The sequence below is a fragment of the Monodon monoceros genome, unplaced genomic scaffold, assembly GCF_005190385.1.
Source record: "Monodon monoceros isolate NGI ecotype Baffin Bay Population unplaced genomic scaffold, NGI_Narwhal_1 Super_Scaffold_6, whole genome shotgun sequence".
NCBI classification, from domain to species: Eukaryota; Metazoa; Chordata; class Mammalia; order Artiodactyla; family Monodontidae; genus Monodon; species Monodon monoceros.
The window spans coordinates 14,214,857-14,238,471 of record NW_021703783.1 but is presented as its reverse complement, the minus strand read 5'-3'; the positions used below and the strand labels follow the sequence as shown (position 1 = coordinate 14,238,471).

At 37.8% G+C, this 23,615-nt stretch overlaps 1 protein-coding gene across 1 annotated transcript in view; it reads right to left on the bottom strand.

Annotated features, from left to right (window-relative positions):
* Positions 1 to 23,615, bottom strand: part of PIK3C2G (phosphatidylinositol-4-phosphate 3-kinase catalytic subunit type 2 gamma) — a 394,030-nt gene that overhangs the window by 55,677 nt on the left and 314,738 nt on the right. The window contains exon 31 of the mRNA XM_029205345.1: positions 13,144 to 13,219. Coding sequence (XP_029061178.1) covers positions 13,144 to 13,219 — 76 coding nt within the window. The remainder of the gene's footprint in view (positions 1 to 13,143; positions 13,220 to 23,615) is intronic.

Here is a 23,615-nt window from a genome sequence, read left to right as displayed (position 1 = left end):
CTAAAATAACATCTCAAAGGAGAGGTAGTGATGTGAGGTAATGATTGAAAGCTCCTGTTTGCCATTATTTGTAATTATCAATGGAGTCTAAACAAGCTCATTAATTCATCCTCTTAACGCTGGCAACTGTCGTCTTTGATCATGTTCTACTCCATTACCTATGGTATTGTTTCTATATCTTAACAAAAATCAATCTTCTGTGTGTCAGAGTTGTGTACTGGTGGATAATTTTTATTTTCCTGGAGGTATTATTTGGCATGAGGGCCATATTAATTTGTGGGGAGTTTAAACAGTCTGTCATTAAAGAATATACAAGATCTATCAACTTTCTGGTTAGTGCCCTGGTTGGGTCTAGTGTCTGTAATATTTGATGCAGTAACTTATAGATTTTTTTTTTCCAGGCGATACTTCAAGAGAATTCTAGTGGTTGGGAAGCATTGAGTTCCTTGTGCCAGGGCTTTTCCACATAAAATGGTGAGTGTGAGAGAAGTAGCATAAATTTGGGTTTTGATTTCTTCTCTCTTGTCCTTTCTATAAAAATGGCAAGCTACCTTGGCACAGAATATTAACATATCTCCCATTATTGTTCTTTCTATCATCAGGTTTTTGTTCAGTAATTCTTTATGAGCATACAGAGAAGGCCAGACACTGTGCTATGCACTGGGGTTACAAGGTTGAGCCATACAGACATGGATTATGTGTTCATGGGTTTTTAGCCTACAAAGAAGCACATAATATAGGTATCATTGCAATACATATTTTGAGGAAAAAACATTACAGGACTATATAGCAAAGGCAATTGAGATGAGATCTGAAGGATGCAAAAAATGATGAGGATGTTCTTGGATTAGAAGAATCAACATTGTGAAAATGACTATACTACCCAAAGCAATCTACAGATTCAATGCAATCCTTATCAAACTACATGGCATTTTTGACAGAACTAGAACAAAAAATGTCACAATTTGTATGGAAACACAAAAGACCCCGAATAGGCAAAGCAATCTTGAGAAAGAAAAATGGAGCTGGAGGAATCAGGCTCCCTGACTTCAGACTATACTACAACGCTACAGTAATCAAGACAGTATGGTACTGGCACAAAAACAGAAATATAGATCAATGGAACAGGATAGAAAGCCCAAAGATAAACTCACACACATATGATCACCTTATCTTTGATAAAGGAGGCAAGAATATACAGTGGAGAAAAGACAGCATCTTCAATAAGTGGTGCTGGGAAAACTGGACAGCTACATGTAAAAGAATGAAATTAAAACACTCTCTAACACCATACACAAAAATAAACTCAAAATGGATTAAAGACCTAAATGTAAGGCCAGGCACTATAAAACTCTTAGAGGAAAACATAGGCAGAACACTCTATGACATAAATCACAGCAAGATCCTTTTTGACCCACCTCCTACAGAAATGGAAATTAAAAAAAAAGTAAACAAATGGGACCTAATGAAACTTCAAAGCTTTTGCACAGCAAAGGAAACCATCAACAAGACCAAAAGACAACCCGCAGAATGGGAGAAAATATTTGCAAATGGAGCAACTGACAAAGGATTAATCTCCAAAATATACAAGCATCTCATGCAGCTCAATATCAAAAAAACAAACAACCCAATCCAAACATGGGCAGAAGACCTAAATAGACATTTCTCCAAAGAAGATATACAGATTGCCATGGAACACATGAAAGGATGTTCAGCATCACTAATCATTAGAGAAATGTAAATCAAAACTACAATGAGGTATCACCTCACACCATCAGAATGGCCATCATCAAAAAATCTAGAAACAATGAATGCTGGAGAGGGTGTGGAGAAAAGGGAACCGTCTTGCACTGTTGGTGGGAATGTAAATTGATACAGCCCCTGTGGAGAACAGTTTGGAGGTTCCTTAAAAAACTAAAAATAGAACTACCATACGACCCAGCAATCCCACTACTGGGCATATACCCTGAGAAAACCATAATTCAAAAAGAGTCATGTACCACAATGTTCATTGCAGCCCTATTTACAATAACCAGGACATGGAAGCAACCTAAGTGTCTATCGACAGATGAGTGGATAAAGAAGGTGTGGCATTTATATACAATGGAATATTACTCAGACACAAAAAGAAACGAAATTGAGTATTTGTAATGAGGTGGATAGACCTAGAGACTGTCATACAGAGTGAAGTAAGTCAGAAAGAGAAAAACAAATACCATATGCTAACACATATATATGGAATCTAGAAAAAAAACCAAAAATGGTTCTGAAGAACCTAGGAGCAGGACAAGAATAAAGACGCAGATGTAGAGAATGGACTTGAGGACACAGGGAGGGGGAAGGGTAAGCTGGGACGAAATGAAACAGTGGCATGGACATATATACACTATCAAAAGTTAAATAGATAGCTCATGGGAAGCAGCTGCACAGCACAGGGAGATCAGTTCGGTGCTTTGTGACCACCTAGAGGGGTGGGATAGGGAGGGTGGGTGGGAGACGCAAGAGGGAGGAGGTATGGGGATATATGTACACGTATAGCTGATTTACTTTGTTATACAACAGAAACTAACACATCATTGTAGAGCAATTATACTCCAATAAAGATGTTAAAAAAAAAAAATGATGGGGAGGACTTCCCTGGTGGCGCAGTGCTTAAGAATCTGCCTGCCAGTGCAGGGGACACGGGTTAGAGCCCTGGTCCTGGAAGATCCCACATGCTGGGGGGCAACTAAGCCGGTGCGCCATAACTACTGAATCTGCACTCTAGAGCCCGCGAGCCACAACTACTGAGCCTGCATGACACAACTACTTAAGTTTGGGTGCCTAGAGCCCCTGCTCTGCAACAAGAGAAGCCACCACAATGAGAAGCCTGTGCACTACAACCAAGAGTAGGCCCTGCTTGCTACAACTAGAGAAAGCCCATGCACAGCAACGAAGACCCAACGCAGCCAAAATATAAATAAATAAATTTAAATAAATAAATATGTGACAAATAGCAAAAACTTCCTTATTAAAAAAAAAATGGGTGGAGATCACCTTCCTCCCCACAGATACACCAGAAATACATCTACACGTGGAACAACTCCTACAGAACACGTACTGAACGCTGGCAGAAGACCTCAGACCTCCCAAAAGGCAAGAAACCCCCCACGTACCTGGGTAGGGCAAAAGAAAAAAGAATAAACAGAGACAAAAGAATAGGGACGGGACCTGCACCAGTGGCAGGGAGCTGTGAAGGAGGAAAGGTTTCCATACACTAGGAAGCCCCTTCGCGGGCGGAGACTGCGGGGGGCGGAGGGGGAAAGCTTCGGGGCCGCGGGGGAGAGCGCAGCAACAGGGGTGCGGGGGGCAAAGCGGCGAGATTCCTGCACAGAGGATCAGGGCCGACCGGCACTCACCAGCCCGAGAGGCTTGTCTGCTCACCCGCCGGGGCGGGCGGGGCTGGGAGCTGAGGCTCGGGCTTCAGTCAGAGCGCAGGGAGAGGACTGGGGTTGGCGGGTGAACACGGCCTGCAGGGGATTAGTGTGCCACGGCTGGCCGGGAGGGAGTTCGAAGAAAAGTCTGGAACTGTTGAAGAGGCAAGAGACTTTTTCTTACCTCTTTGTTTCCTGGTGCGCGAGGAGAGGGGATTAAGAGCGCTGCTTAAAGGAGCTCCAGAGACAGGCATGAGCCGCGGCTGAAAGCGCGGACCCCAGAGACGGGCATGAGACGCTCAGGCTGCTGCTGCCGCCAACAAGAAGCCTGTGTGCGAGCACGGGTCACTATCCACACCCTCCTGCTGGGGAACCTGTGCAGCCCGCCACTGCCAGGGTCACGGGATCCACGGTCAACTCCTCCCGGAGAACGTACTGCGAGCCTCAGGCTGGTGCAACGTCACACCGGCGTCTGCCGCGCAGGCTCGCCCCGCCCTCCGTGCCCCTCCCTCCCCCCGGGCCTGAGTGAGCCAGAGCCGTGGAATCAGCGGCTCCTTTAACCCCGTCCTGTCTGAGCGAAGAACAGACGCCCTAGGGCAACCTACACGCAGAGGCAGGGCCAAATCCAAAGCTGACCCCCTGGAAGCTGTGAGAACAAAGAAGAGAAAGGGAAATCTCTCCCAGCAGCTTCAGAAGCAGCGGATTAAAGCTCCACAATCAACTTGATGTACCCTGCCTCTGTGGAATACATGAATAGACAACGAATCATCCCAAATTAAGGAGGTGGACTTGAGAGCAAGATTTATGATTTTTTCCCCTTTTCCTCTTTTTGTGAGTGTGTATGTGTATGCTTCTGTGTGAGATTTTGTCTGTATAGCTTTGCATGCACCATTTGTCCTAGGGTTCTATCCGTCTGGGTTTTTATGTTTTTTAAATTTCTTTTTCTCTTAATAATTATTTTTTTATTTTAATAACTTTATTATATTTTATCTTACTTTATTTTATTCTACTTTATCTCCTTTCTTTTTTTCCTTCCTTCCCTCCTTCCTCCCTCCCTCCCTCCTTCCTTTCTTTCTTTCTCTCTTTCGACTTCTACTAATTCTTTCTTTCTACTTTTTCTCCCTTTTATTCTGAGCCGTGTGGATGAATGGCTCTTGGTGCAGCAGCCAGGAGTCAGTGCTGTGCCTCTGAGGAGGGAGAGCCAACTTCAGGACACTGGTCCACAAGCGACCTCCCAGCTCCACATAATATCAAACGGTGAAAATCTCCCAGAGATCTCCATCTCAACACCAGCACCGAGCTTCACTCAACGACCAGCAAGCTACAGTGCTGGACATCCCATGCCAAACAACTAGCAAGGCAGGAACACAACACTACCCATTAGCAGAGAGGCTGCCTAAAATCATAATAAGTCCACAGACACTCCAAAACACACCACCAGACGTGGACCTGCCCACCAGAAAGACAAGATTCAGCCTCATCCACCAGAACACAGGCACTAGTCCCCTCCACCAGGAAGCCTACAAAACCCACTGAACCAACCTTAGCCACTGGGGACAGACACCAAAAACAATGGGAACTACGAACCTGCACCCTGCAGAAAGGTGGCCCCAAACACAGTAAGATAAGGAAAATGAGAAGACAAAAAAACACACAGCAGATGAAGGAGCAAGATAAAAACCCACCAGACCTAACAAATGGAGAGGAAATAGTCAGTCTACCTGAAAAAGAATTCAGAATAATGATGGTAAAGATGATCCAAAATCTTGGAAATAGAATAGACAAAATGCAAGAAACATTTAACAAGGACCTAGAATAACTAAAGATGAAACAAACAACGATGAACAACACAATAAATGAAATTAAAAATACTCTAGATGGGATCAATAGCAGAATAACTGAGGCAAAAGAACGGATAAGTGACCTGGAAGATAAAATAGTGGAAATAACTACTGCAGAGCAGAATAAAGAAAAAAGAATGAAAAGAACTGAGGACAGTCTCAGAGACCTCTGGGACAACATCAAACGCACCAACATTTGAATTATAGGGGTTCCAGAAGAAGAATAGAAAAAGAAAGGGACTGAGAAAATATTTGAAGAGATTATAGTTGAAAACTTCCCTAATATGGGAAAGGAAATAGTTAATCAAGTCCAGGAAGCACAGAGAGTCTCATACAGGATAAATCCAAGGAGAAATATGCCAAGACACATATTAATCAAACTGTCAAAAATTAAATACAAAGAAAACTTATTAAAAGCAGCAAGGGAAAAACAACAAATAACACGCAAGGGAATCCCCATAAGGTTAACAGCTGATCTTTCAGCAGAAACTCTGCAAGCCAGAAGGGACTGGCAGGACATATTTAAAGTGATGAAGGAGAAAAACCTGCAACCAAGATTACTCTACCCAGCAAGGATCTCATTCAGATTTGATGAACAAATTAAAACGTTACAGACAAGAAAAAGCTGAGAGAGTTCAGCTGAGAGAGTTCAGCACCACCAAACCAGCTTTACAGCAAATGCTAAAGGAAATTCTCTAGGCAAGAAACACAAGAGAAGGAAAAGACCTACAATAATGAACCCAAAACAATTAAGAAAATGGGAATAGGAACATACATATCGATAATTACCTTAAATGTAAATTGACTAAATGCTCCCACCAAAAGACACAGATTGGCTGAATGGATACAAAAACAAGACCCATATATTTGCTGTCTACAAGAGACCCAGTTCAGACCTAGAGACACATACAGACTGAAAGTGAGGGGATGGAAAAAGATATTTCATGCAAATGGAAACCAAAAGAAAGCTGGAGTAGCAATTCTCATATCAGACAAAATAGACTTTAAAATAAAGACTATTAGAAGAGACAAAGAAGGACACTACATAATGATCAAGGGATCGATCCAAGAGGAAGATCTAACAATTGTAAATATTTATGCACCCAACATAGGAGCACCTCAATACATAAGGCAAATACTAACAGCCATAAAAGGAGAAATCAACAGTAACACATTCATAGTAGGGGACTTTAACACCCCACTTTCACCAATGGACAGATCATCCAAAATGAAAATAAATAAGGAGACACAAGCTTTAAATGATACATTAAACAAGATGGACTTAATTGATATTTATAGGACATTCCATCCAAAAACAACAGAATACACATTTTTCTCAAGTGCTCATGGGACATTCTCCAGGATAGATCATATCTTGGGTCACAAATCAAGGCTTGGTAAATTTAAGAAAACTGAAATTGCATCAAGTATCTTTCCGACCACAATGCTATGAGACTAGATATCAATTACAGGAAAAGATCTGTAAAAAATACGAACACATGTAGGCTAAACAATACACTACTTAATAACGAAGTGATCACTGAAGAAATCAAAGAGGAAATCAAAAAATACCTAGAAACAAATGACAATGGAGACACGACGACCCAAAATCTATGGGATGCAGCAAAAGCAGTTCTAAGAGGGAAGTTTATAGCAGTACCATCCTACCTTAGGAAACAGGAAACATCTCGAATAAACAACCTAACCTTGCACCTAAAGCAATTAGAGAAAGAAGAACAAAAAAACCCCAAAGGTAGAGAAGGAAAGGAATCATAAAAATCATATCAGAAATAAATGAAAAAGAAATGAAGGAAACGATAGCAAAGATCAATACAACTAAAAGCTGGTTCTTTGAGAAGATAAACAAAATTGATAAACCATTAGCCAGACTCATCAAGAAAAAAAGGGAGAAGACTCAAATCAATAGAGTTAGAAATGAAAAAGGAGAAGTAATAACTGACACTACAGAAATACAAAAGATCATGAGAGATTACTACAAGCAACTCTATGCCAATAAAATGGACAACCTGGAAGAAATGGACAAATTCTTAGAAATGCACAACCTGCCAAGACTGAATCAGGAAGAAATAGAAAATATGAACAGACCAATCACAAGCACTGAAATTGAAACTGTGATTAAAAATCTTCCAACAAACAAAAGCCCAGGACCAGATGGCTTCACAGGCGAATTCTATCAAACTTTTAGAGAAGAGCTAACACCTATCCTTCTCAAACTCTTCCAAAGTATAGCAGAGGGAGGAACACTCCCAAACTCATTCCATGAGGCCACCATCACCCTGATACCAAAACCAGACAAGGATGTCACAAAGAAAGAAAACTACAGGCCAGTATCACTGATGAACATAGATGCAAAATTCCTCAACAAAATACTAGCAAACAGAATCCAACAGCACATTAAACGGATCATACACTATGATCAAGTGGGGTTTATTCCAGGAATGCAAGGATTCTTCAATATATGCAAATCAATCAACGTGATACACCATATTAACAAATTGAAGGAGAAAAACCATATGATCATCTCAATAGATGCAGAGAACGCTTTCGACAAAATTCAACACCCATTTATGATAAAAGCCCTACAGAATGTAGGCATAGAGGGAACTTTCCTTGACATAATAAAGGCCATATATGACAAACCCACAGCCAACATCATTCTCAATGGTGAAAAACTGAAAGCATTTCCACTAAGATCAGGAACAAGACAAGGTTGCCCACTCTCACCACTTTTATTCAATATAGTTTTGGAAGTTTTAGCCACAGCAATCAGAGAAGGAAAGGAAATAAAAGAAATCCAAATTGGAAAAGAAGAAGTAAAGCTGTCACTGTTTGCAGATGACATAATACTATACATAGAGAATCCTAAAGATGCTACCAGAAAACTACTAGAGCTAATCAATGAATGTGGTAAAGTAGCAGGATACAAAATTAATGCACAGAAATCTCTGGCATTCCTATACACTAATGATGAAAAATGTGAAAGTGAAATCAAGAAAACACTCCCATTTACCATTGCAACAAAAAGAATAAAATATCTAGGAATAAACCTACCCAAGGAGACAAAAGACCTGTATGCAAAAAACTATAAGACACTGATGAAAATAATTAAAGATGATACAAATAGATGGAGAGATATACCATGTTCTTGGATTGGAAGAATCAACATTGTGAAAATGACTCTACTACCCAAAGCAATCTACAGATTCAATGCAATCCCTATCAAACTACCACTGGCATTTTTCACAGAAGTAGAACAAAAAATTTCACAATTTGTATGGAAACACAAAAGACCCCGAATAGCCAAAGCAATCTTGAGAACGAAAAATGGAGCTGGAGGAATCAGGCTCCCTGACTTCAGACTATGCTACAAAGCTACAGTAATCAAGACAGTATGGTACTGGCACAAAACCAGAAATATAGATCAATGGAAGAGGATAGAAAGCCCAGAGATAAACCCAAGCACATATGGTCACCTTATCTTTAATAAAGGAGGCAGGAATGTTCAGTGGAGAAAGGATAGCCTCTTCAATAAGTAGTGCTGGGAAAACTGGACAGGTACATGTAAAAGAATGAGATTAGATCACTCCCTAACACCATACACAAAAATAAGCTCAAAATGTTTTAAAGACCTAAATGTAAGGCCAGACACTATCAAACTCTTAGAGGAAAACACTCTATGACATAAATCACAGCAAGATCCTTTTTGACCCCCCTCCTAGAGAAATGGAAATAAAAACAAAAGTAAACAAATGGGACCTAATGAAACTTCAAAGCTTTTGCACAGCAAAGGAAACCATAAACAAGACCAAAAGACAACCCGCAGAATGGGAGAAAGTATCTGCAAATGAAGCAACTGACAAAGGATTAATCTCCAAAATTTATAAGCAGCTCACGCAACTGAATAACAAAAAAACAAGCAACCCAACCCAAAAATGGGCAGAAGACCTAAATAGACATTTCTCCAAAGAAGATATACAGACTGCCAACAAACATCATTAATCATTAGAGAAATGCAAATCAAAACTACAATGAGATATCATCTCACACCAGTCAGAGTGGCCATCATCAAAAAATCTAGAAACAATGAATTGTGGAGAGGGTGTGGAGAAAAGGGAACCCTCTTGCACTGTTGGTGGGAATGTAAATTGATACAGCCACTGTGGAGAACAGTATGGAGGTTCCTTAAAAAACTACAAATAGAACTACCATATGACCCAGCAATCCCACTACTGGGCATATACCCTGAGAAAACCATAATTCAAAAAGAGTCATGTACCAAAATGTTCATTGCAGCTCTATTTACAATAGCCCGGAGATGGAAACAACCTAAGTGTCCATCATCGGATGAATGGATAAAGAAGATGTGGCACATATATACAATGGAATATTACTCAGCCATAAAAAGAAACGAAATTGAGCTATTTGTAATGAGGTGGATAGACCTAGAGTCTGTCATACGGAGTGAAGTAAGTCAGAAAGAGAGAGACAAATACCGTATGCTAACACATATATATGGAATTTAAGGAAAAAAATGTCGTGAAGTACGTAGAGGTAAGACAGGAATAAAGACACAGACCTACTAGAGAATGGACTTGAGGATATGGGGAGGGGGAAGGGTAAGCTGTGACAAAGCAAGAGAAAGGCATGGACATATATACACTACCAAACGTAAGGTAGATAGCTAGTGGGAAGCAGCCGCATAGCACAAGGAGATCAGCTTGGTGCTCTGTGACCACCTGGAGGGATGGGATAGGGAGGGTGGGAGGGAGGGAGACGCAAGAGGGAAGAGATATAGGAACATATGTATATGTATAACTGATTCACTTTGTTATAAAGCAGAAACTAACACACCATTGTAAAGCAATTATACTCCAATGAATGTAGCAAAAAAAAAAATGATGGGGAAGGTGGAACAGGAGTCAAGTGATCTAGGCAGAGAAAATTGAATCTGTGAGGTACTGAGGATCTTGTCTTAGTTGAAAAATTGGAAAAAGATAGGAATCAAGATGGGGAAGGACCTGATATTAGACTGGAAAGGGAAATTGGTGGGTGCCAGATACTGCTGAGATGCATCAGGAGGATTTTGGTCTTCTTCCAAAGAGCTGGGCAAGCTACATAATTTGTGGGGGGTCAGTGAAATAAAAATGCAAAATGAAGGGGTTTCCCTGGTGGCGCAGTGGTTGAGAGTCCGCCTGTCGATGCAGGGGACAAGGGTTCGTGCCCCGGTCCGGGAAGATCCCACATGCCGCGGAGCGGCTGGGCCCGTGAGCCATGGCCACTGAGCCTGCGCGTCCGGAGCCTATGCTCTGCAACGGAAAAGGCCACAACAGTGAGAGGCCCACGTACCGCAAAAAAAAAAAAAGGAAAATGAAAATTCAGAGCCCTTTTTACAGAAATTATTAAGAATTTCAGTAGCGTGACAGCAGGATTGTTCTAAGCACTGTGCTTTGCATGACTGCATAGGTTACAAGCCCATGATGTTGCCCCTGCCTAAAGGCAATGAGAAGCCAAGGGAAAGTGTTAAGTAGAGGAGAGAAGTGATTGGCTGGCACGTGAAAAAAATAAATTCTTCTGTTGTTCTACCGTGGCACATTTAGTTAGTGAGTAAAGGCAAAGGAATATGAACATCTCCCAGATGCAGGACTATAAATGATTTCTAATATGATCTTTATAATCATGTGCCTAGATACATAGGTGTCCAGAATCCACTCTCAATTCATTAGTTGTGGTAGTAAAATGGTAAAGTCTGGGATTTTTGCTTAAGGTCATCCTATTTAAACCATTATTTAAATACACTTGAATAACTTTATCCTCTACTCATTTAACAACATAAGCTCAAAGTTTCAACTAGTTGACAAGAATTATGCTTAAAATAATATTGTGCTTCTTGTTTAGAATCAACTGATATTCTGTGACCAAAGTATTAACATTAAGAATTCAGAAGTATGAAAGAGGAAATAATTTAAAGCATACAAGAAGGAATAACTTCCTGCTAATCCTTGTTTGTTGTAATGATTTGCATATCCTGCTTAGAAGGTGTGTTCTGTTGTTTTAAGATAACAAGCTGTATTTCATAGGCAGCCTGTATTTAAAAATATTGAGAATCAAATCTTTTGCTCATTACCAGTGACGAAACAAATCCTGAGTATTGTATGATGTAGTAAGATATAAGCAAACCAGAAAAAAAAGAATTCTCAAGCAACCATTTTAGGTTTTACAATAAGAATCCTAAATTTTTTGTGTGTATGTATTTTAAAACACCTTATAATAATCACCAAATTTAAAAACTTGATAGTGATCCACAGTTTACTTTTTGAAACACAGAGAAAGAATTTTCTTTAAGGCCTTTAATGACAAAATAGAGGCCAATCTAGTAGCTTTTTCTTAAAGTTTGACAGCTCTAGAAATTGGCAACTTTATTATTATTGTTTTTTTAATCTGTTTAATGCAAGTTTATAAATATTGTGAAAATCTCCCCAGCTAATACTATTTTTTTAAAAAGATATTTGTTGTATAATTTGTAAATTATGACAATAAAAATATTTTATATTGTGGGCATCATTCTTCTTTAGATACATGCTATAAAATGTAAGAAATTACCTTACTTAATATTGTTTATGGTTTGACTATATAAAGCATCTTAGAGAGTAACGTTACATGAGTAAAATGTGGGGAATAAAAGTGGTACAATTCTCATATATTAAATTAGGATTTGTTAGTATAGAGCAACGCATAGTGGGGAAGTAAGTTCTTGATTTAAAGTTACTCTCAGTCTAACAGGAGAAACAAGGCAGACACAAAAATAAATATGTAACAGTAAATAGTCACACTATAAGACATCACCTGGCTGTACAGAACTGTTGTTCTGTATGAGGGTTAAATATCTAGGATGTCAGATACAGGCAGAGGTAATGAGCAGATGGGCCTAATCTTAAAGGCAGAGAATCGGAAGGTGGATGTGGATAAAACTCAGACTGGGAGCTGCAAAGGAAAGGGGGGTAAGCCCTAGAAAATTATGGGTTTGCAAATCTTATATGAGATAAAAACCAGTATCAGTATTAGATGGCCACTGGCAATGGAATTATATTACAAATGCTTAAGATTGATAGGACATTCTAATATTTTAATGGCTGAGATGCTCTTGGCTTCACATAAGAGAAAACTAGAGATAACTTAAGCAAAAATGGAGATGAACAAATGGGTAAAGACCCATCCCCAAGCATGTAATTAAACCTAGGCCTCTCAAAAAAATAAGTAATATTTTAAACTGTCAAAAAAAAGAAAGATTGATAGGACATTCAAAAAGAGTCTCTGCCAATCTAGGTGAGGTGATGATAGAAAAATTAATTAGAATTAACATACATATGGCAGAGAATAGGGTGGATAATTGTGCTGGTCTAGTTTGGGATCTTGGTAATAAAAGAAGACTTCATGAGGGAGCTGGAATAATTATTGAGCTTTAAAAGATAAGAGTGAAACTGCTAGATAACTCATGATCATTGTTATTGCCTAATATTTATCTTTGTTGCTTCCAAATATGTTGAGTAAACTGTAAGACTTACCTGCAGGGGAAAACAGGACTTCTGCCTCTGAAATGCAATTCCATCTCAATGCACAATCAATTGAAATGAGTTAATAGTGTGATACCATGTAGTTATTATAATTGGACAAATATATCTGGGTTTAATTTAACTTGATAGACATATTCTAAGGAGTTAAAAAGCTTTCGAAGTGGTTAGAAAAGACTCTTAAGGCCTTATTCTTAAAAAGAGATTTTAATTTGAAAAATAAAAAATTTTAGTTATGATTTTTTGTACAATTATATTGAAACAATAATTGTACATAGAAATAATGATAAAATTACTTGCCTAGGTCCACAGGTGATGATTCTTCCATTGTTTGTTCCACAGGCTCAGAGAGGAAAAAACTAAGTACACAATCACTCTGAAAAATAAGGCAAAATAAAATATTTTTTCATATCTTACATTTATTTATTGTTCCTATTCCCTAGTATTTAAAAACGTTGACCCTAATATATAATGTTTATAGATACCTGTTTTATTTATAGATATATCTATATTTACAGATTCCATAAATAGAAAAAAATATACTGGGAAGTTTATTAAGTCAATGCTATAATTTTACACCAAGTTAAACTTAACTTTCATGAGATTAGATATCTGGTTATTTGATATTTCTTTAAGAGGCTCAGGTGTGCTCTGCTTTTAGAGCTCACCATATGTTTATATTCTTGAACTTTACAATTATGCATGAATCTCACACCTTCTTTTTCTAGAAAATGTGTACCATTGGACAAAGCTTTTGAAGAAAAATTACTCTCAGTAGGACACAGGTACTCAGTGAAAACTCATTACTCCTCAAGGTTCAATTCTAGAAATGCTCACTAATTACTGACTACACCAATGCCATAGAGGAATGTTAGGGGATATTTAGAAACAGAAAGATGCAAAAAGTGACCCCTCTCTTTAGAACACAGTCTAGTGGAGGAAACAAATTGTATTGAATGCTTTAATAGAAATTCTAGTTCCGTTTAATTTTAGAACAAATAAGTGAGTGTGCTTCTCTTTTAAACTGAGATTGTCACAAACAAACTGACATTTAACCTGGGCTCCAAATAAATGGGCTAACTGGTGAATCAGAATAACTTTTCCTTAGTGACACTGACACACATTTTGTTTTAAGCCATTATATGACCAAAGCAGCCCTTCCTATATTATCTGAAGGGCACCACTAAATAATTGATTATTTCTTTTGACTATCATAAGCTGATGCCATAGTACCTGCACAGCTGCCTGACATTCTACCCAGTTAGCCTTCATGCTGTGCAATGGCTCTTTAAAACCTCTTCCAGAAACTTACACTTCCAACTCTGACTCCTTCTTTGCTGATGATTTTGTCTCCACTCTAGAGAAAATAAAAGGCAGATGGAAACTCCTATATTTCCTGCTACAAAATCTACAGCTGCACAAAGCCACTTTTTCTCTTTTTTTCCTGCTACACGGGAAGAAGTGTCTCTCTTCTCATCTATTATAAGTTGAATTCTACCCTCCGAAAATTTATATGTTGAAGTCCTAACGCACAGTAGCTCAGAATGTGATCTTATTTGGAAATAGAGTAATCGCAGATGTAATTAGTTAAATTAGGTTGAGGTCATATTGGTGGAGGGTGGACCTCTAATCCAATATAAAAAGGGAAAATTTAGACACATTCATGTAGCAAAGATGATGTGAAGAGACATAAGGAAGAAATGGCCATCTACCATCTGTAAGACATGGACAGAGGCCTGAAATAGACTCTTCTTCACAGCAGTCAGAAGGAACCAACCCTGTCGACACCTTGATTTCAGACTTCCAGCTTCCAGAACTGTGAGACAATGCATTTCTGTTATTTACATCACCCAGTTTGTGGTACTTTGCTATGGCAGCCCTAACAAACTAAGACATCATCCAATGCTGATCACGTCTTTCTGTGTCCTAGATTCTATTCCTTCCTCCTCAAGAACCTTGTAGAATATCCCAATCTACACTTTAGTGTCTTTTTCTTCCTCCCTTCCTCTTTCTCTTTCTTTCCTTCCTTCCTTCTTTCTTTCTCCCTCCCTTCCTTCTTTTTCTCTTTCTTTCTTTCTTCCTTCCTTCCTTCTTTCTTTCTTTTCTTTTACTTTTCTTCCTCCCTTCCTTCCTCCCTCCCTCCCTCCCTCCGTCCCTCCCTCCAATATCAAGTGTGGCCAACTCTCTCCATTTTAACAACTAACAAACAGATGAGTCAAACCACACAAAGTACACTCACACAAAAATAATGTCTTGTCACTAGTGCTCCTTTCAAGTCCTATTATTTTTCTCCTCTTTGACACAAACTTATGGGAAGAGCTGTCAGCACTCACACCGGTTCCTCTTCTTCAACTTCCACTAACTTTATGATCTATCACACTCAGGTTTCTGTCATTAATCGTCCTCTGAAAATGCTCTTACCATCATTTCTCTTTCTTAAGGTCATTTTTTTCCCCTAAATCCAATGGAGATTTTCTTGGCCCTTATATAACTACTCCATTTTTAGTGAAAAACTCTCTTTCACTTGCTTTCTTGATAGCAAGTTCTCCCAGTTTTTCTTCCATTTGTCCTGCCATCTCTTCTTAGACATTTTTCAGGCTCCTTTTCCTTTTGCTTATAACTTAAATTCTAGTGTCCCTCACTTCTAGGCCCATCTCTTTCATTACTCTAACACATTCTTTCCGTGTGATGTTATCCCTTTTGGTGGCTTCTATAATGATCCACAAATCTAGACCTTTATCTCAGATCTATCTCTTGAGTCTCAGCCCTCTACATCAAAATGTCTTTTTATTGGCTTCCTTGACTAAAGATAATTAAAACCCCCAAACTACACACTACATGCATTTTCTTTCCCCTCGATTTGCTACTTCTTCCTGTATCCAGGCTCAAAATAAGGTATATCGTTTTGGACTCTCCATTCTCCCTACCCCCCACAAAAAGTTAAATGATAAGTCCTATTAATATCACCTCCTAAATACCTCACTTATCCATTTCTTCCCTCTAGGTATACTGTCATCTTCCTTGTTCTAGTATCATCACTTCTCACCTAAGTTACAGCAAGTGTTCCCGACTCTTTTCTTGCTACCCTTTCATCCAGTCAATTCGTCACACAATTGCCAAACTGATCTTTCAAAATAAAAATCTAATAATTAACTGCTTAAAACCCAGAAGTGACTCCCCATTGCTCTTAAGCAAAAAGATCAACTGCTTAACAAGGCTTGTAAGACCTTTCTTGAATGGGATCTTGCTCATTTCCCTATCTTCATCTCTCACCATTTCTCTTCTAGTATATTAACTATACTGAATTATATTTCCTCAAGTGTGTCATGCTCTCTTATCTCTCTGTTTTTCTACACGCTCCTTTCTCCATCCTTTCCACCTCTATCCACCCATTTGCCCAAGTTTTATCACATTCTCTCTTCTCTACTCTTTTAGCCTAGTCAGTGAGATATCAAGAGCAGAGATCATTTATTCACTCATATTTAATATAGTATTTTTACTCAGTAACTATTTATTAACAGAAACTGAGATCTGTATTCAGATATAGAATACATTGGTCTTCTAATGCAAATATTTTTATCTGTGTAGCAGTTTTATGCATCATTGTAAACTAGTTAATTAGCAATTTTTATCTCTACATATTGATCTCTTGTGAACTTGTATAATAATCTATCCTCAAGAAATATATCCATCTTCAGGAAGCTGACCAAATCAAGTTTTTTAGTTTGAAAGTCTGAAATCAAATTTCAGAATTTGTTGAAGGGAATTTGACCTTCTTTGGCTTTTGACAACCAGTCAATTATTATTCTCTGGCAACGTTTTGACCTCACCTCCTAATGGTTATTAAACTTCAAGAGTAGGCAGAATATCTTCCCAATTAGTGTCTGAAATGTCACCAATAGCTAATTATTCCCTTGTATTTACACTGTCATATCCTTGAAACCTACATTTGTAATTCCAGGTGTGGGTGACATGCTGAATACTAATTTCTTAATGTAGCAATATTGTTTTCATTCTTGAGGAAAAGCATGATCCAGTGTCAACGGAAGGGAGAAATCAATAAAAATGATTAAGAAGATAAAAAAAGTAGTATTGCTTGATTTCAAAATAATCAAATTTTCTCCTCAGATTTGGTTTTACTTATGTACATGTATGCCACAGATTTTTAGCACATTGCACTACTGGATAGTTTGGAGAATTATAGAAATGTTAGTGCTACAGTTGCTTTCACTGATAACCTGAACCAGTGTTTTCAGTTGGGTTTGTACTGACCACCAAGCAGCATGGCTATATTTAGTTGTGTAGGTTGTATACTGAGCAACTCTAGGGGTGCCATTTTTACATTGACTATAGATATAATCCTGGTCTGCAGGGCTTTCCATATGTAGAGCTGCCAGATATAACAAATAAAAACAGATGATGCCCATGCAATATTTACAATATACTTACACTAAAAATATTTGTTTATCTCAAATTCAAAGTTAACTGGGCAGCCTGCATTTTATCAAGCTATCTGACAATTTGAGATGCTTGAAGACGTATGGGCACACTTTTGGTTGTCTCAATGACTGGAGGGTACAGTTGGCAATTAATGAGCAAGGCCACTTATCTTAAATATTCTGAAATACCAACAATATTCTCCCATTATTAAGAATGTTGTTTTTCTGGGGACTTCCCTGGTGGTCCAGTGGCTTGCGTTCCCAATGCAGGGGGCCTGGGTTCGATCCCTGGTCAGGGAACTAGATCCTACATGCTGCAACTAAGACCTGGCACAGCCAAATAAGTAAATAATAAAAAAAAAGAATGTTGCTTTTCTGTTTAATTCTTCAAATGGTAATAGTCTTCTGGAGGACAAGCTCTGAATTTAACTACTTCATTCTAGAAATGAGAAAACTGAATACCAGATGGCATAAGTGGTTGACTGATTGAGATTAGTATAAAAAAAAGAATGTAGAGTAAATCAGTAAGCCCAGGCCCACCTGTGTTACCACTGCCAATGACCTATAGATGTGAAGAATACATATGGGGATAGGTGGGAGATGTGCTTAGAGAGAGTTTCGTAGGAGTCCTAGAGCATGCTGGTCTTCTGCACAAGCTTAAGGCTACTGGGACCTATTGATGAATTTTAAACAGAAAAACATCATGATCAGATATTTCTTAGAAAGGTGACAGTGCAGCATTGTGGAGGAAAGAGAAAACAGCAGTCAGCCTTGGAGAATGTCATCAGCAAAGCTCCTTATAAGCTCAACTTATTATATTCTCTGAACAGTCCCTTCTGCTTTCCTTTTAAGTTTCTGAAATGGTAGTAGTGCTGTCTCACATTCCCTTTATAACCCTGGTCCTGGGGATGGGGTAGGTATCCTCCTTGCATCTCCTTGATCTTCCAATCTCCACACTTTCTTCCCGTATAAAAATGCCCTGCTTTGAATATCCATGTCTACTGACTATACAGCCCTCTCCCTCTTGTTGTTGCACTTGTCTACTGATCTCTAGGTCACTGGCCTTCATTCCTACAACATTTTAAACCCTGGAACATTGTCATTTTCTCCACTAATACTTGTCATAATTCACACTTATTTTAACATTGACACAAAGCATCCTTCTTTATGGTAGATTCTTTCTTTTTAACTCATCTCATCCAATAATCTTGTTCTGCATCTTACTCCATCACTCACTCCTGTTCTCTTGATCTTATCTGGATCAGTGACTGAAGTTCTTCCATTGTCTTGATTTCTAGCCTCTGAGTCTACAACCACCTGCTCCCTCCTTTTCAGCTCTCTTCCTCTAGTTATATAACTCGAACAATCTGTTGACCTTTTCACTGACCCTAACTCCTCTCATTATTATCATATCCCTCCTTGGCCAATATGGATCTCACGGTCAATACTTATAATAACTCTCTCGTATGCTCCTTTTAACTCTTTTGACCCTTTCTCCCGTTATTCTATTATTCACTTGGCAAAAAACAAAAATGAAAACAAAACAACTCTGGTTACTCTCTGCCAACTCTGCAACTGTAACAGGTGTGCTGAATGTTGCTGGAGAAAAGCACTCAACCGTGCTTACTGATTTACTTTCACCTGATGCCCACTACCCACAAGTTGGTGCTCAATTTTCTGGCAATTTTGCACATCACTACCCCATTTATTCTTCCATTCACCTATAGGACTATTTAATACCCTAGCCTCACTCCTCAAAATGCCAACATGCTTTTCCCCTCTTTCAATCTGTTCAAGGCTCTTTTTTTATTGGCTGCACTGTATGGGCTTGAGGGATCTCAGTTCCCTGACCAGGGTTTGAACCCAGGCCATGGCAATGGAAGGGAATCTTAACCACTAGGTCACCAGGAACTCCTATGGCTGTCTTCTTGTTTACAGAAAAAACAGAAGCAGAAAAGAATTTCTATAAGCGCTCAATATCTATCATCTTACCTTACCTCTGCCATTTCGTCCACTACATAGGTGGACTGCCTGTGCTTTAATTTGAGACTGATTTGGGCACTAGATCACATGCTCTCTTCTCTAGTCAAGATCATCGCTCTGGTATATGGCTAACTGCAACACCAATTTTTGCTTCTTCAGTGGATTTTCCTACCAGCATACACATATGCTATAATTCATTTCAGTAAACAAAATTCTTGACTTACATTTCCCTGCACACTGTTTTTTTCCTATTCATCTTTAGTAAAGATTCTGCAAGGATTGTTTTCCACTTTCTATCCCAAATTTCTCTCTTCACATTCTCTTTTGAACCCATTCTAATAAGGTTTTTGTTCCCAGTACTCTCATCAAACTGTTTTTGTTAAATTCACCAATGATATCCATTCTGCTAAATCCAGTGGTCAATTCTCAATTTTTGACCCATTAGTAGCATTTGAAACAGCTTGTCATTCCTTCTTCTTTGAAATAATTTCTTATCTTGGATTTCAGGCACCATGTTCTTTTTTTTTTAATTAATTACCTCCACGAGTCATTTACTTATTTGGCTGCACCACATGGCATGCAGGATCTTAGTTCCCTGACCAGGGATTGAACCTGTGCCCCCTGCAGTGAAGCGTGGAGTCCTAACCACTGGACCAACAGGGAATTCCCAGGCACCATATTCTTTTGGTTTCCAACGGATTGCTCTTTCTCAGTCTATTTTGTTGATTCTCTTCCATCTTCTCAAACTTTAAAGTTGGTGTGCTGCATGGTCTCGTATTCAGACCTCTTCTCTTTTATATTTACATTTCCCCCCTAAGTAACATCCAGTCTCATGGCAATGAAAACCAATTATTAATTGAAACTCCAGTATTTATATTTCCAGCCTCTCTTTTCCCTTCAACTCAAGACATTCAACTTTCCACTTGACATCTCTACTTAGAAGTCTCACAGGCAACTCAAACTTAATATATTTTGATCCAAGCTCCTGAAAACCCTCATTCCGCACTGCTCTTACTACAGTTTTCTCCATCCATCACAGCAAACATTCAACCAAGGCAAGCTTGTATGGCCATAAAGGTGGGTTGATGGCCTGCACTTATCCTGATTAATCAGTTCCTGTGCCCTAACAGTTGTTAAATATTTGGAACATCCCTCCTATGTAAAACATTATATATTTGGTGAATAAATTAATACATGGTTGGTATTTGTCTTAAGGACTCTGAAGTTATTGGACTTTGATATCAATGATCCATGTAAACACATTAGGTTATATTAAACACTCTATGAGGTTATACATGTACATTTTTTTGCTAGAGTAGATGTTTATCTAACTAATATAGGACTCTTAGTGTCTAATAATGTGTTCTTAAATTAGAAATTCAGTCAATAAAGAGCAAACTTGAAGCCAAGTGAGAAATTTTAAATCAAAATCTACATCAGCTTATATTTTAAATTCAGAGCTCACATTAATATTTTGTTTACCAATTATATTATTAAGTCATTGGTAATTTAAAATCATTGATTTTTTAGACAGTTGATCAATTCAGAGTTGCTCAAAACCTAAGTGTTTTTCCAGTATCCTATGAACATATTCTTATTCTCAAAGACTACAGAGAGTTAAAGTCCTTGCAAAGATCAGAAGTGATGCAATATAACACTGAGATCAATTTTTCCTGTCTTTAAAATAACACATTAAGAATTCCCATTTATTAACAGACCAGCCAACATCTAGAACTGACTGCAAGATTTAGTTTCAGTGAGTTAAAACAATAAGCTAAATCTCTCTCAAACTCCATGAAGCACCATAAAAATGTGAATTTAAAGATGAATTCTCATAAGCATTTTAAATCAAAGTTGAACAGTAATTGCATTTTATTGCTTTTTTCATAAAGCAGCTTGTCATAATGTCCAGTCTTTAATGTAGTTCAACCCACTGTATTTGTATTGGAGTTACATGCAAGAATGATACTATGAAAAACAGTGAACTTTTAAGGAATCTTTTATAATTCTGGTTCTCAAATGTCATCAGCATTTTACCAGACTTTGAAAAATAATCTTGGTTTTACTGATGATACACATATGACATTTATCCTGCCTGCATCGTAATCTCAGCCAGCTCCAAATAGGAAAAGAGCAATGTACTGACAAATGTAGTAATTAACATCTGGGTTTAGCAAGCAGGGAACAAGAAACATATGTTCATTATTAAGGTAGGATTTACCCGTTTGGATTTATTTTGACGTTTGATTTCTGCTTAAAAAAATAATATTGCTTAAGCCTTGGTATCATTCCTTATTTTAAGGGACCTCTAGAAATGAGCAACAATACTGAGAAGAGCTAAAAATCACAATGAATACATGGCTTTAAAAAGTTTTAAAGCAACTGTTGTTTGTATGTCTCAGCTAAACTCAAATGTGGGTACACATTTCTCACATTTCTTTAGGTACTGCAATCATTTGCTATAACTTTTATTACATATTTATATTGCCCTTTATAAAGATCTTAATTTAGTTCGCAACACAATTCAACTAAAACAGAGTAAAATTTAAAAAAGCAAAAGGAATTCCTGTTGTCACAGCTTGTGGAATGAAACTACAAACACTTCAAGAAAAAAAGAAGTTTCAATGAGTTTGGGAGAAGGGAGTCAAGCTAAACAAACAAAAACCAGGCAGATATAGGACTAGGATGTCTAAACTGATGCTTGCAACCTCATTAGAAGAGATATTAAAATAGTGTATAATTGTAGTCCTCATTTATATCTGTTTTCTTTTATCAGCCAATTTGTGTGTGGGGATGAAAGGGGAGGGAAGAGAGATGAGGAGAAGAGAGAGATGGTCTCAGGGATTTACAGTCATCCTTCTATTTGGGCTGCTCTTGTGTTTTTAGATCAAACCCCCAGAGACATGTCTCTCACCTAACTTAACTCTGATACCTGAAACTGGACTACAAACAGACTCTTCATCTCATTTCCTTGACCAAAAGCTAGACTGCTTACAATTGAGTATGCCCCAGAAGGGTATATAATATTTGATTTTAGTAAGGTAAGGTTGTTCAATTTCATATTCAAGCTGCATCTTCTACTTTCTTTTCTCCCCCTTTTCCACTCACTGCTATGTATTATATATGTTCATGTCTGTATTTATCACAATATTATAAACTCACTGAAAGTAAAGTGTATATTGCATTACTTTCATCTTTCCAATTTGTTCTCTACAACTAATTTAAAGCTTTTAATCTAGAGTGTTATACATAGTAAGTGATCAGTAAAAATTTAAAAATCGTTACAAAGTTATACACAGTGATATAAAATATTTTTTAAAAGTTACAAATAAATGGATCACATAACTAAAAAAGAATGTGAGTTTTAATGTATAGACATAATAGGATTATTTGTCTTTCCTATACTGTCATATGACAAGCAGCTATGGAAGAAGAAAAGTGTTTTTATAAGGATTTTTCTAGGGTCAGAGATGAGGATTAACCTATCATAGGGGTATTCAGCACAAATATAATAAATTTACTTTAAATCTCTTATTTTATTAGAAGAGGAGAAAAACTTATGTGTGTTTAAAAATTTCCTCTAAGTTGTTCATATCATTTAAAATAATTACAATATTTATGTTACATACCTGGTTTTATAGATTTTACTGTTTATAGACATAACTCTGTTAAAACATATGAGGGAAGAGAAGAACTTCATCAATAATAAAAAATTTAAAAAAAACTCAAAATAATGTGAATTATTTTGGTATTATTTATGTGATTTTTAGGCCAATAAAGTTTTATTTAGTTGATCTTAAAATATGTTTTTATTCCTTGAATATAAACAAACTGAATCAGGGAAGCATCCACCAGGATATGGAGACAAAGCTTTCACTGTGGTCAATCCATTTGAAGATAACTGAAAATTGATGACATTATGCATCAAGGAGAACCAGAGTGATTAGTCAGGTCACATTATTAAGGCTAGTCAGCATCTGCTTATGTCCCTGTCAAATTATTACTGTTCAATCAGTGTGTCATATGTATAGTGAGTATTGTATCAAGACCCATAAAGTTCCTTAGGAAGAAAGGAAAGAAAAACCCAATGTGTGAAGTTGTGAAAGTCTTTATGAAGCCACTGAAACACACCAACATAGAATACTGACAAAGATTGTAAGCTTCTCAGAGCAGTGTACATATGCGATTCAGCTTCTGAATTTCGAGAAGAGAATTATCCAAACCTGGCTGTGTACTGGAATCACTTTTGTTCTTAAAAAACAACACATACAAGGGAATCCCCATAAGATTAACAGTGGATCTTTCAGCAGAAGCTCTGCAAGCTAGAAGGGAGTGGCAGGACATATCTAA